This window comes from Gouania willdenowi, chromosome 20 (assembly GCF_900634775.1).
Source record: "Gouania willdenowi chromosome 20, fGouWil2.1, whole genome shotgun sequence".
NCBI classification, from domain to species: domain Eukaryota; kingdom Metazoa; phylum Chordata; class Actinopteri; order Blenniiformes; family Gobiesocidae; genus Gouania; species Gouania willdenowi.
Genome location: NC_041063.1, coordinates 11,180,607 through 11,196,514, shown reverse-complemented (window position 1 = coordinate 11,196,514; position 15,908 = coordinate 11,180,607). Strand labels below are relative to the sequence as shown.

The window sequence follows — 15,908 nt, the reverse complement described above, 5'->3', positions numbered from 1 at the left end:
AGTTTAAGCTTTCAAACTTTACAAAAATGCTAGTTTTACTACTTGATATTCAGATACAAAGAGAGACAGGTTCCAACTGAACCACTAGCAATGAGAGTAGCTACTGAAATTCTGGTTCTCTTTCATCTTGCAACCACGGCAACCGTTGACTTTCAACTAATAGCATCAACAAGGGCGTAACATCTGTTTGAAAATTGGGTAGGTCGCAAATGAATCCCTCCGGGGGTGGGGGGGGGTTATTGCGGGGGTCTGGTGGTCCTCCCCCAGAAAATTTTCAACAAATGCTTTCATTTTCCTGCATTCTGGTCCTCTTTAGCCTCATGAACAAGTAAAAAATTTGTATAAATTCATTTTTACAATAATCTTACTGAACTCAGTCACACTTCTGTCACAACAGTGCGTAATTAATTAACAAACTGTATTTCTTTACTTTTTATTTCATGTTGCAACAAATAAATCACAGAATTACAGGGTTGATACAGGCTGAAGCAAGTCAAATTGTGATTCTTAATACCATTTTATGCCCAAATACTACATTTTGATGCCACAAATGCAGAAAAAAATTGGCAAAAATTTAAGATTTGATTTCATCAAACAGAAGAAATACAATTGGTGAAAACAAAACGTTTTCAGCAAAAATGTGTTAAATTACATCAAAAAAATGCAGCTGAATATGTTTTAGATCATGATTATGGTATATTTAATTAACTTATACAGTAAGACCTGTTAATAAATGTCATAATTTCCTAAAAAATTTGATTTAATGTCAGTTTGAATCCAACTTAATGCTTTTTAAGTAACAATTAAGGCCTAGATTTTGGCACACTTCATTTAATGACTTTTAATGCTTTTTAACGCTCCATGAAAACCCAGGAATACACAAATGTTCCAAAAGTTTTTTCTCCGTCTGTCTGAAAATGAAAGAAATTGTTGACAGATTGTTGTTTTGTTTATCTCATCAAGCTTTTCTTGATGAATATGGCAAACCACAACATGGTTTTGTCTCTTTTGTAACATTATCATTAAGACTCACATAAACATAGAAATCTCATCCTGTCCTGTTATTTTAAAGTTTGAGTTTAAGAAATCAGGCCTGCAAATCCACTTTAATCTGCATTTTAAAAATAAATAACTATATTGATTCCTTTCATGACTACTGTACAGTTTTCTTTCATCTGAGCAGATTAAATTTCATCCTCATATTTTATCTGTAAAGTCTGTCTTACCTGCTGCAGCCATTCCTCACTCAGGTCTTCACAATTTAGGCTTTCAAACTTTACAAAAATGCTAGTTTTACTATCTGATACTCAGAAGAGAGACAGTTCCCAACCTAACCACTAGTGCTGAGAGTAGCTACTGCAGTTCTGGTTCGCTTTCATCTCTTCATTCTCTTTCATCTTGCAACCATGGCAACCATTGGCTTTCAAGTAAACACATCATGAAAGTGTTTCCTATATTCAGGGCCGGCCCTGCCGCCAGGCAAACCAGGCGGCCACCTAGGGTGCCATTTGCTGGAGGGGTGCCACATTGCAACCCCCCCCAAGAAAAAAAAAAACAAGAATAATTTAAAAATGTATAGTAACTATGAAACACACCCTTTACAATCACATGTTTTTTCCTAATTAAAATATCAATATAAAAAATCTGGTGGTACTTATGTACATATACTGTATGTATAACGCCAACATATCTAAATCCATACAAATCCTGTTAGAGATGTCTACAGTGTTTAATGAAATATACTGTTTTATACAAATACACAATTGTGCCCATGGTGAAACCATTTATCAATGTAAAATAATAATATAATATATAGATATATTCAATTCTCTCTCTCTCACACACACACCATGGTGACTCCAAACCAGCAAATACAAGATTATAAACAAAACTCTAATGACTCATATTATTATGCATGTATCTATTTTGACTGAATACAATGAGTCTTGATATAATTTACTAAGTTGAGCATTTGTACACTTCAGTCTAAAATTATTATTATTATTATTATTATTATTATTATTATTATTATTATTATTATTATTATTATTATTATTACATTATTAAACATTTTTATTGATAATTCACTGAGCTGTTATCAAGTCCAGACAGTTTTTCTGACTGCTTGGATTTTCATATCTTACAAATAGTAATATATGGGTTCTAGATTATTTAAAGTTGTTCAACACATATTGTTGCATTGAACTTGAATGATCTCCATTACTTATCAGAGCTTGGGTGTGCATTTCTCTTTAAATGTTGTCGCCACAAGGAATTGTGGGTCAGAATGATTTCGTCTCCTTTGGTAAAGGATGCATCAGTGTTTCCTAGGCTAAAGGAGGTAAAAAAGGAAACATTGAGCCTCTATTCCTGAGCTTAAAGAGAACTTGGACGCTCTTTATCATGGTCCCCATTTAACTCATTCAGTGCCAGCCATTTTCAAAATTTCTACTCCCACTCAATGAGTTAAACAATTCCGGGGATGAAGGAACAGTGGATAATAAAGGAGAATGGAGGGACTGTTCAGACGCAGCCCTGGTGTTTGTAGACACCAGGAGAATCCATCTTGCAGGCAAGGTTACCATATTTGATCCTTGAACTAAAATGAGTTTTACGCAAACAATTCTAGCCTCTGACAGGCACCTCCGACACATCACAGTGAACACAGAAAGACTCAGGAAGAGCTTCTTTCCTCATGCTGTCCTCAGTTAAAAAACATAGATCTGCACATTGCACTTTGACACCTCTGGACACTGTAACATTTTTATATTTTTTTATATTCTATACATTCAATTATCGTTTTTAAACTATTTTACATTGCTTTTTAACTGGACCCTGGTCACTTTGCACTTTGCATATTTTACATGTTGACACTTTGCACTGTTTACAGTATTCTATTCTGTGTTTTATGTTTTGTGCATTCAAATAACGCTTTTTATTTTTTGCTTTGTGTTATATTTTTTCTGCAAATATGTGTATTACTAAATTGAGTGTTTGTTGTAGCATGGCCTTGCGGGACAGTCTTTTACATTTCACTGCACATCTGTATGAGCATGTGACAAATACAAATCTTGAATCTTGAATCCTGAACACAGGGAAAATGTGCACACTACATGCAGAAAGATCACAGCTTCAGTCCAGGAGTCAAACCCAGCGCCTTCCTGCTGTGAAACAAAAGTGCCAACTACTGATTTACAATAAATCCTGCCACATTCAATCATGATTGGTTGCAAATTGATTGACTGAGAAGCAAAAAGAGATAACTCATTTAAAGTTTGTTTTAAATCCTATACCACTGGTATTGGGTGGTATCCTCAAATTATTCATTTTGGTGGCAGAAAAGCTGTAGGTTGTGTTAGTTTTCAAATATATTGGGAAATGATGGTGTGATTTTGGTTGGTTGGTTGGTTGGTTGGTTGGTTGTTGGTTGGTTGGTTGGTTGGTTGGTTGGTTGTTTGTTGGTTGGTTGGCTTGCCTATCAATTTAAAATGATCCTTATTTCAAAAGTTAACTGATTATCTTGATTGTCAAATATTTATATTTCAAAGACAACAATGAAGTTCATAGCAAACTTAAAATAACACTTAATTATCTAATAATAATCTAAGGCAGCAATGTAATTCCAAATCTCTTTTACCTGCTTATCCTGCTTGATTTCGTCTGATACTTTGACTACATTTTTAAAAAATCCCCTATATATGCAGTGATTGTGTTTGCACTATATAATAATAACGTACTGTGAAAATGTCTCAGGCAAGTGAGTAAAAAGGCTGTAAACTAAAGACAGAGATATGCGAGCCACTGCATTGTGCATCTTTTGTAAAAAAGGGCCGGGCCTGCAGCCAGGAAAACCAGGCGGCTACCGAGGGTGCCATCTGCTGTAAGGGTGCCAAAGTGCCCCCCCCCCCCCCCCACCAAAAAAAAAACTTGGAGCTCAACGCTTTAAAGACAGTGGAGATGATAGCAGACTTCAAAAGAACCCAGCCCCCCTCACCCCCCTCACCCTGGGAGACTCTACAGTGAGCTCTGTGGAGTACTTCTGCTTCCTGGGGACAATCATCACAAAGGACCTCAAGTGGGAGCTGAACATCAGCTCCCTTGTCAAAAAGCTCAGCAGAGGATGTACTTCCTGCGGCAGCTGAAGAAGTTCAGTCTGCCTACAAAGATGATGGTGAACTTCCAAAGCTCCATCATCCAGTCCATCCTCTGCTCCTCCATCACCATCTGGTACGCTGCAGGTACGGCCAAAGACAAGGCCATACTGCAGAGTATCATCCACTCTGCAGAGAAGATAATCGGCTGCAATCTGCCCTCCCTCCAGGATCTGTACGCCTCCAGAATTCTGAGGCGTGAAAGAAAGATTGTTGCCGACCCCTCCCACCCCGTCATAAACTGTTTCAATCTCTCAGGAAGGAAGTTTCGGTCCATCAGGACCAGACCTTTTTTCTCTATCTATCCTTTATTTATCCCTCATCCTTTATATTTATCATTATTATTATTTTTGTTGCTGGCTTGTTTCTTTGTTTTTAGTTCCACGCACCGACTACCATGTCAACTAAAATAAAAACTTTTCTGATTCTGATATTAACATAATAATAATAATAATAATATAATAATTATATTATTATATTATTATTATTTTATATTATTATTATATTATTATTATTATTATTATTATTATTACTGTTAATAAAACATCAGATTTTCTACCATCACAAATGTTTTACCAATTCTAAATATATGAAATATATGATCTATTATAGTATCAGTGGCTAAATATATTTTGAAATAAGTCAAAATGATGAAAAGTAGTGTGGAAATAAAGAAGGTTTGAGATCTAGATTATTCATTCAATACATTTATTTACAAATATACATGTACCGTGCAATTATACAAAGAACTAAACAAACAAAGAAGGAAATCAATTACTCCTTCACAGAGGAAAACAAGCAACCTGAAACAGTTTTTTGAAGTCGAGAGAAGAACTTCCTAGCTGACACACTCCCTCTCCCTCTCTCTCTCTGGCTTTTTCTCTCTTTGTCACTCTCTTCGCTTTCTCTCTTTGGCTTTCTCTCTCTCTCTCTCACTTTTTCTCTCACTCCCTCTCTTAAAAGTTCAGCACGCCCTGTCCAAAGTCGAGAGAAGAACTTCTGAACTCGTTTCAGGAATCTGCCCGAGAACCTCATAGAGTTGGAGGCGGGGAAGGAGACGTCTTCGGCATTAGGTCCATTGGAAGAGGGAAACAATTCCACAGGAGAACGTGGGACATCCTCAATCCAATCTTCTGGTACATGTGTCTCACAATGTCCACATTTGTCATTTGCAGGAGACAGTGGGGACTCATCATCCCCATTTTCTGTTTCATGTGTCTTAGTGTGCCCATCTTGGTCAGATGCAAGAGTAATGTCATCCATTTCTTCAGTAAGAGGAAAAAAAAAGATTAGTTAGAAATTCAATAGAACAACTAGATGATCACCATGTGCGTGATTGTCTCCACAGTGCAGTCACTCACTATTCTCTGCTGTCTGGCTCCTGGGCTGGCTCAGGTATGACCCTGTGATAAAGGGATGCTGAAGAGCCTCAACAGGAAGATTCTCAGATCCCCATCCAGATGTAACAACTCTTTTAGGAAGTCGATGAACACCTTCCTGTCTTCCATTTCTTCAGCATCCTCTACTTCAGAGATCTAGATTTGAAAAAAAAAAAAAAAAAGAGTTAGGTCAATACACAAGTTCACACCTATCTTGCTCATGACATAACAAAAAAAGAAACCGTGAATAAATTCAGCTTATAACGCATTTTTAAGGTGGGTTGCATTTTAAAGAAGAAATCTCTACTAAGTATTTGAACTCAAATACCGTAGAGAACACTTACATAGAGCAGGTCATCCAATGATGAGAAATGAGGACGAGATTTGGGCCACTCCTCAGCTTTCTTTTCGTTTCTAGAAGAGTATTCTTCTGGGGTCTGTGGAAACACAACAACAATGAAAGGGTTTAAGAGTTTTAGGGCAACAATCAAGGTTCAACAACAATGAAAACTATGTTTTACCAGCAGCCTCCATTGTGTGCCAGTTTCATCCTCTTTACAAAAGAATCTCTGGCTGTACATGCCAAAGCGGAGGTGGTATTTCGACGGCATGCCCAGCATCTCCACCATGCACTTCATCTGCAGAAAGAACACACAATTACACACATTAGGGGCAGTTACTCAAGACTTACTATACATGTGGAAAAAAAGCACATGTTATTAAATGGATGGAGGGATGATGTATATAAAAAAAGAAAAGACCTACCATGAGGTATTCACAGTGGAATGGAAAGAGATGATCATTGAGGTAGAGAAAGGCCAGCGTACAGCCCGCTCCCCACATGTCAATGGCCCCTGAGAATGGAAGTCCAAGACAAACCTCTGGGGCTCTGCGACGCAAAATGAATGAAATACACTTTAGAAAAATGTTGCTTAGCATTAACTACCAACACTATAATGACAGAGGTTTGTTACAAAAACACAGAAGTAATTCAGGGTGACACCCTCATACCTGTAGCCGATGGGCTGAAGAATCATCCCGGGACAGATGGAAGAGAAAAAGAAGCCATTCCAAAGTCAACCAGCTTCACTCTGACTGGATCCTCGTCTATGTCGGCCAACATAACATTGTCGGGCTTGATGTCGCCATGCAAGACCCTTACAGACTTAAGTCCCTGCAATGCCACCAACAGCTATAGAGACACAATTAGAAAAGACATGATAAGAATAAAGTTTCTCTTATTTAGATGTTTAAGATCAGGTTTGCACTTCAAGCTTTCTAAAATCAATCAGCAAGCATTACCATGGGATTAAAACGATTCATACCTGCTCTGCAATGGGGCGGATATTGTGTACTTTAATTGAACAGACTAGATGGGATAAATCCACGTCCAACAACTCAAAGACAAGGCAGTTATAGCCCAAGTATTGAAATTGTTCGTAGAATTTAACCACATTGATGTTGTCTGCATTCAATGAGCCGATGGTCTTCAGCATGGACACCTGAAAGGAAAGAAGCACTATTAGATCACCTTTATATCGCTGTACCTCAACAGTTCATAGTTAAAGTCCTGTTGGAGGCCCAATAACTAGGAGAGATCCAAGCACCTACCTCATCCTCTATGTCTTGCAAATACTCATTCTTCAGGATTTTTACCGCCACTGCGCTGCTGCTGTTATCAGCCCAGCACTTTGCCACTTCTCCGAAGCCGCCTTCTCCAATAAATTGAAGGATGGTGTAATGAGTGGAGTTGCTCTGGAGGACCTGCCCTACCATTAGGAGGATGCTGTTAAAGTGGACAGACAGAGCACATGGTTAGTATTCAGAATTCAAACATTAAGACTCACACAAACAAGGAAATCTCATCCTGTCCTGGAAAATTACTTCATATAAGAAGTCCTGTCTCAGCATTGACTGCATGTGTAGGACCTCCTCATTTTTGTTGATACACTCAGAGTATGAGCCATGCTACTTTTCACAGTTAAAAGGTATAGTAGTAGTAGGTAGTAATACATGGTCTCAGTTTTCAAGAGCTCCTCATGCTATATGACATCCATTCTGTAAACATTGAAGTCAAACACTCTTATTTTATGTATTACAAGTACACACCTTTGGCTCTGGAAGCTCTCTCAAACTGTTCCTAACAATATTAGCTATATCAAATAATAAACTGTTTTTTTTTTTTCAAGGAAAAATATTTTTCATGATTTGAAACCCGAGTAAATATTTTCTAATAATAATCTGCATGTTTTTAAATTTATATAAATCTAGTGATTCCCTTCATGACATTTTCATCCTCATATTTTGTCTGTAAAGTCTGTCTTACCTGTTGCAGCCATTCCTCATTTAGGTTTTCACAGTTTAAGCTTTCAAACTTTACAAAAATGCTAGTTTTACTACTTGATATTCAGATACAAAGAGAGACAGGTTCCAACTGAACCACTAGCAATGAGAGTAGCTACTGAAATTCTGGTTCTCTTTCATCTTGCAACCACGGCAACCGTTGACTTTCAACTAATACATCAACAAGGGCGTAACATCTGTTTGAAAATTGGGTAGGTCGCGAATGAGTCCTTCCGGGTTTTGGGGGGGGTTATTGCGGGGGTCTGGTGGTCCTCCCCCAGAAAATTTCAACAAATGCTTGCTTTTCCTGCATTCTGGTCCTCTTTAGCCTCATGAACAAGTAAAAAATCTGTATGAATTTGTTTTTACAATAATCTTACTGAACTCAGTCACACTTCTGTCACAACAGTGCGTAATTAATTAACAAACTGTATTTCTTTACTTTTTATTTCATGTTGCAACAAATAAATCACAGAATTACAGGGTTGATACAGGCTGAAGCAAGTCAAATTGTGATTCTTAATACCATTTTATGCCCAAATACTACATTTTGATGCCACAAATGCAGAAAAAAATTGGCAAAAATTTAAGATTTGATTTCATCAAACAGAAGAAATACAATTGGTGAAAACAAAACGTTTTCAGCAAAAAATGTGTTAAATTACATCCAAAAAATGCAGCTGAATATGTTTTAGATCATGATTATGGTATATTTAATTAACTTATACAGTAAGACCTGTTAATAAATGTCATAATTTCCTAAAAAATTTAGATTTAATGCCAGTTTGAATCCAACTTAATGCTTTTTAAATAACAATTAAGGCCTAGATTTTGGCACACTTCATTAAATGACTTTTAATGCTTTTTAACGCTCCATGAAAACCCAGGAATACACAAATGTTCCAAAAGTTTTTTTTCCGTCTGTCTGAAAATGAAAGAAATTGTTGACAGATTGTTGTTTTGTTTATCTCATCAAGCTTTTCTTGATGAATATGGCAAACCACAACATGGTTTTGTCTCTTTTGTAACATTATCATTAAGACTCACATAAACATAGAAATCTCATCCTGTCCTGTTATTTTAAAGTTTGAGTTTAAGAAATCAGGCCTGCAAATCCACTTTCATCTGCATTTTAAAAATAAATAACTATATTGATTCCTTTCATGACTACTGTACAGTTTTCTTTCATCTGAGCAGATTAATTTTCATCCTCATATTTTGTCTGTATAGTCTGTCTTACCTGCTGCAGCCATTCCTCACTCAGGTCTTCACAATTTAAGCTTTCAAACTTTACAAAAATGCTAGTTTTACTATCTGATACTCAGAAGAGAGACAGTTCCCAACCTAACCACTAGTGCTGAGAGTAGCTACTGCAGTTCTGGTTCGCTTTCATCTCCTCATTCTCTTTCATCTTGCAACCATGGCAACCATAGGCTTTCAAGTAAACACATCATGAAAGTGTTTCCTATATTCAGGGCCGGCCCTGCCGCCAGGCAAACCAGGCGGCCGCCTAGGGTGCCATTTGCTGGAGGGGTGCCACATTGCAACCCCCCCCAAGAAAAAAAAAACAATAATAATTTAAAAATGTATAGTAAATATGAAAAACACCCTTTACAATCACATGTTTTTTCCTAATTAAAATATCAATATAAAAAATCTGGTGGTACTTATGTGGTACATATACTGTATGTATAACGCCAACATATCTAAATCCATACAAATCCTGTTAGAGATGTCTACAGTGTTTAATGAAATATATGTTTATATACAAATACACAATTGTGCCCATGGTGAGACCATTTATCAATGTAAAAATAATATAATATGTAGATATATTCAATTCTCTCTCTTTCACACACACACCATGGTGACCTCAAACCAGCAAATACAAGATTATAAACAAAACTCTAATGACTCAATTATTATGCATGTATTGAGTTTGACTGAATACAATGAGTCTTGATATAATTTACTAAGTTGAGCATTTGTACACTTTAGTCTAAAATTATTATTATTTTATTATTATTATTATTATTATTATTATTATTTTATTTTATTATATTATTATTATTATTCATTATTAAACATTTTTATTAATAATTCACTGAGCTATCATCAAGTCCAGACAGTTTTTCTGACTGCTTGGATTTTTATATCTTACAAATAGTAATATATGGGTTCTAGATTATTTAAAGTTGTTCAAGACATATTGTTGCATTGAACTTGAATGATCTCCATTACTTATCAGAGCTTGGGTGTGCATTTCTCTTTAAATGTTTTCGCCACAAGGAATTGTGGGTCAGAATTATTTCGTCTCCTTTGGTAAAGGATGCATCAGTGTTTTCTAGGCTAAAGGAGGTAAAAAAGGAAACATTGAGCCTCTATTCCTGAGCTTAAAGAGAACTTGGACGCTCTTTATCATGGTCCCCATTTAACTCATTCAGTGCCAGCCAATATGTGTATTACTAAATTGAGTGTTTGTTGTTGCATGGCCTTGCGGGACAGTCTTTTACATTTCACTGCACATCTGTATGAGCATGTGACAAATACAAATCTTGAATCTTGAATCCTGAACACAGGGAAAACGTGCACACTACATGCAGAAAGATGACAGCTTCAGTCCAGGAGTCAAACCCAGCGCCTTCCTGCTGTGAAACAAAAGTGCCAACTACTGATTTAGAATAAATCCTGCCACATTCAATCATGATTGGTTGCAAATTGATTGACTGAGAAGCAAAAGGAGATAACTCATTTAAAGTGTGTTTTAAATCCTATACCACTGGTATTGGGTGGTATCCTCAAATTATTCATTTTGGTGGCAGAAAAGCTCTAGGTTGTGTTAGTTTTCAAATATTGGGAAATGATGGTGTGATTATGGTTGGTTGGTTGGTTGGTTGTTGGTTGGTTGGTTGGTTGGTTGGTTGGCTTGCCTATCAATTTAAAATGATCCTTATTTCAAAAGTTAACTGATTATCTTGATTGTCAAATATTTATAATTCAAAGAAAATAATGAAGTTTATAGCAAACTTAAAATAACACTTAATTATCTAATAATAATCTAAGGCAGCAATGTAATTCCAAATCACTTTTACCTGCTTATCCTGCTTGATTTCGTCTGATACTTTGACTACATTTTTAAAAAATCCCCTATATATGCAGTGATTGTGTTTGCACTATATAATAATAACGTACTGTGAAAATGTCTCAGGCAAGTGAGTAAAAAGGCTGTAAACTAAAGACAGAGATATGCGAGCCACTGCATTGTGCATCTTTTGTAAAAAAGGGCCGGGCCTGCAGCCAGGAAAACCAGGCGGCTACCGAGGGTGCCATCTGCTGTAAGGGTGCCAAAGTGCACCCCCCCCACCAAAAAAAAAACTTGGAGCTCAACGCTTTAAAGACAGTGGAGATGATAGCAGACTTCAGGAAGAACCCATCCCCCTCACCCCCCTCACCCTGGGAGACTCTACAGTGAGCTCTGTGGAGTACTTCTGCTTCCTGGGGACAATCATCACAAAGGACCTCAAGTGGGAGCTGAACATCAGCTCCCTTGTCAAAAAAGTTCAGCAGAGGATGTACTTCCTGCGGCAGCTGAAGAAGTTCAGTCTGCCTACAAAGATGATGGTGAACTTCCAAAGCTCCTTCATCCAGTCCATCCTCTGCTCCATCACCATCTAGTACGCTGCAGATACGGCCAAAGACAAGGCCATACTGCAGAGTATCATCCACTCTGCAGAGAAGATAATCGGCTGCAATCTGCCCTCCCTCCAGGACCTGTACGCCTCCAGGATTCTGAGGCGTGAAGGAAAGATTGTTGCCGACGCCTCCCACCCACCCCGCATAAACTGTTTCAATCTCTCAGGAAGGAAGTTTCGGTCCATCAGGACCAGAACCTCCAGACACAAAAACAGCCTCTTTCCCTCTGACATCATTCACATGAACATAGCCCCAACACACATATATATATATATATATATATTTATCATAGTTATCCTTTTTTCTCTATCTATCCTTTATTTATCCCTCATCCTTTGTATTTATCATTATTATTATTATTGTTGCTGGCTTGTTTCTTTGTTTTTAGTTCCACGCACCGACTACCATGTCAAATAAAAAAAAAAACTTTTCTGATTCTGATATTACAATAATAATAATAATAATAATAATAATAATAATAATAATAATAATAATTATTATTATATTATTATTATTATATTATTATTATTATTATTATTATTATTATTATTATATTATTATTATTATATTACTGTTAATAAAACATCAGATTTTCTACCATCACAAATGTTTTACCAATTCTAAATATATGAAATATATGATCTATTATAGTATCAGTGGCTAAATATATTTTGAAAAGAGTCAAAATGATGAAAAGTAGTGTGGAAATAAAGAAGGTTTGAGATCTAGATTATTCATTCAATACATTTATTTACAAATATACATGTACCATGCAATTATACAAAGAACTAAACAAACAAAGAAGGAAATCAATTACTCCTTCACAGAGGAAAACAAGCAACCTGAAACAGTTTTTTGAAGTCGAGAGAAGAACTTCCTAGCTGACACACTCCCTCTCCCTCTCTTTCTTTGGCTTTTCTCTCTTTCTCACTCTCTTGCTTTCTCTTTGGCTTTCTCTCTCTTTCTCACTTTTTCTCTCACTCTCTCTCTTAAAAGTTCAGCACGCCCTGTCCAAAGTCGAGAGAAGAACTTCTGAACTCGTTTCAGGAATCTGCCCGAGACCTCATAGAGTTGGAGGCGGGGAAGGAGACGTCTTCGGCATTAGGTCCATTGGAAGAGGGAAACAATTCCACAGGAGAACGTGGGACATCCTCAATCCAATCTTCTGGTACATGTGTCTCACAATGTCCACATTTGTCATTTGCAGGAGACAGTGGGGACTCATCATCCCCATTTCCTGTTTCATGTGTCTTAGTGTGCCCATCTTGGTCAGATGCAAGAGTAATGTCATCCATTTCTTCAGTAAGAGGAAAAAAAAAGATTAGTTAGAAATTCAATCGAACAACTAGTTGATCACCATGTGCGTGATTGTCTCCACAGTGCAGTCACTCACTATTCTCTGCTGTCTGGCTCCTGGGCTGGCTCAGGTATGACCCTGTGATAAAGGGATGCTGAAGAGCCTCAACAGGAGAGATTCTCAGATCCCCATCCAGATGTAACAACTCTTTTAGGAAGTTGATGAACACCTTCCTGTCTTCCATTTCTTCAGCATCCTCTACTTCAGAGATCTAGATTTAAAAAAAAAAAAAAAAAAAGAGTTAGGTCAATACACAAGTTCACACCTATCTTGCTCATGACATAACAAAAAAAAGAAACCGTGAATAAATTCAGCTTAATAACGCATTTTTAAGGTGGGTTGCATTTTAAAGAAGAAATCTCTACTAAGTATTTGAACTCAAATACCGTAGAGAACACTTACATAGAGCAGGTCATCCAATGATGAGAAATGAGCACGAGATTTGGGCCACTCCTTAGCTTTCTTTTCGTTTCTAGATGAGTATTCTTCTGGGGTCTGTGGAAACACAACAACAATGAAAAGGGTTTATGAGAAGTTTAGGGCAACAATCAAGGTTCAACAACAATGAAAACTATGTTTTCCAGCAGCCTCCATTGTGTGCCAGTTTCATCCTCTTTACAAAAGAATCTCTGGCTGTACATGCCAAAGCGGAGGTGGTATTTCGACGGCATGCCCAGCATCTCCACCATGCACTTCATCTGCAGAAAGAACACACAATTACACACATTAGGGGCAGTTACTCAAGACTTACTATACATGTGGAAAAAAGCACATGTTATTAAATGGATGGAGGGATGATGTATATAAAAAAAGAAAAGACCTACCATGAGGTATTCACAGTGGAATGGAAAGAGATGATCATTGAGGTAGAGAAAGGCCAGCGTACAGCCCACTCCCCACATGTCAATGGCCCCTGAGAATGGAAGTCCAAGACAAACCTCTGGGGCTCTGCGACGCAAAATGAATGAAATACACTTTAGAAAAATGTTGCTTAGCATTAACTACCAACACTATAATGACAGAGGTTTGTTACAAAAACACAGAAGTAATTCAGGGTGACACCCTCATACCTGTAGCCGATGGGCTGAAGAATCATCCCGGGACAGATGGAAGAGAATGAAGAAGCCATTCCAAAGTCAACCAGTTTCACTCTGACTGGATCCTCGTCTATGTCGGCCAACATAACATTGTCGGGCTTGATGTCGCCATGCAAGACCCTTACAGACTTAAGTCCCTGCAATGCCACCAACAGCTATAGGGACACAATTAGAAAAGACATGATAAGAATAAAGTTTCTCTTATTTAGATGTTTAAGATCAGGTTTGCACTTCAAGCTTTCTTAAATCAATCAGCAAGCATTACCATGGGATTAAAACGATTCATACCTGCTCTGCAATGGGGCGGATATTGTGTACTTTAATTGAACAGACTAGATGGGATAAATCCACGTCCAACAACTCAAAGACAAGGCAGTTATAGCCCAAGTATTGAAATTGTTCGTAGAATTTAACCACATTGATGTTGTCTGCATTCAATGAGCCGATGGTCTTCAGCATGGACACCTGAAGGAAAGAAGCACTATTAGATCACCTTTATATCGCTGTACCTCAACCGTTCATAGTTAAATTCCTGTTGGAGGCCCAAAAACTAGGAGAGATCCAAGCACCTACCTCATCCTCTATGTCTTGCAAATACTCATTCTTCAGGATTTTTACCGCCACTGTGCTGCTGCTGTTATCAGCCCAGCACTTTGCCACTTCTCCGAAGCCGCCTTCTCCAATAAATTGAAGGATTGGTGTAATGAGTGAGGTTGCTCTGGAGGACCTGCCCTACCATTAGAGGATGTGCTGTTAAAGTGGACAGACAGAGCACATGGTTAGTATTCAGAATTCAAACATTAAGACTCACACAAACAAGGAAATCTCATCCTGTCCTGGAAAATTACTTCATATAAGAAGTCCTGTCTCAGCATTGACTGCATGTGTAGGACCTCCTCATTTTTGTTGATACGCTCAGAGTATGAGCCATGCTACTTTTCACAGTTAAAAGGTATAGTAGTAGTAGGTAGTAATACATGGTCTCAGTTTTCAAGAGCTCCTCATGCTATATGACATCCATTCTGTAAACATTGAAGTCAAACACTCTTATTTTATGTATAACAAGTACACACCTTTGGCTCTGGAAGCTCTCTCAAACTGTTCCTAACAGTATTAGCTATATCACATCTTAACTGTTTTTTTTTTTTTTTTCAAGGAAAAATATTTTCATGATTTGAAACCCGAGTAGTAAATATTTTCTAATAATAATCTGCATGTTTTTAATTTATATAAATCTAGTGATTCCCTTCATGACATTTTCATCCTCATATTTTGTCTGTAAAGTCTGTCTTACCTGTTTGCAGCCATTCCTCATTTAGGTTTTCACAGTTTAAGCTTTCAAACCTTACAAAATGCTAGTTTTACTACTTGATTTTCAGATACAAAGAGAGACAGGTTCCAACTGAAACCACTAGCAATGAGAGTAGCTACTGAAATCTGGTTCTCTTTCATCTTGCAACCACGGCAACCGTTGACTTTCAACTAATAGCATCAACAAGGGCGTAACATCTGTTTGAAAATTAGGTAGGTCGCGAATGAGTCCTTCCGGGTTTTGGGGGGGGGTTATTGCGGGGGTCTGGTGGTCCTCCCCTAGAAAATTTTCAACAAATGCTCTCATTTTCCTGCATTCTGGTCCTCTTTAGCCTCATGAACAAGTAAAAAATCTGTATAAATTCGTTTTTACAATAATCTTACTGAACTCAGTCACACTTCTGTCACAACAGTGCGTAATTAATTAACAAACTGTATTTCTTTACTTTTTATTTCATGTTGCAACAAATAAATCACAGAATTACAGGGTTGATACAGGCTGAAGCAAGTCAAATTGTGATTCTTAATACCATTTTATGCCCAAATACTACATTTTGATGCCACAAATGCAGAAAAA

The 15,908-nt window shown here is 37.3% G+C and overlaps 1 protein-coding gene across 1 annotated transcript; it reads right to left on the bottom strand.

The window, feature by feature from the left end:
• Positions 1–6,563: 6,563 nt before the first annotated feature.
• Positions 6,564–14,093, bottom strand: LOC114454547 (homeodomain-interacting protein kinase 3-like). Its single transcript, XM_028435095.1, has 9 exons — positions 13,994–14,093; positions 13,748–13,871; positions 13,496–13,621; positions 13,326–13,418; positions 12,960–13,134; positions 12,629–12,863; positions 7,142–7,316; positions 6,856–7,032; positions 6,564–6,722 (listed from the first exon to the last, which is right to left on the bottom strand). Exons 1-9 carry the CDS (start codon positions 14,050–14,052, stop codon positions 6,564–6,566), a joined length of 1,323 nt encoding a protein of 440 aa, XP_028290896.1. The 5' UTR covers positions 14,053–14,093.
• Positions 14,094–15,908: the final 1,815 nt, after the last annotated feature.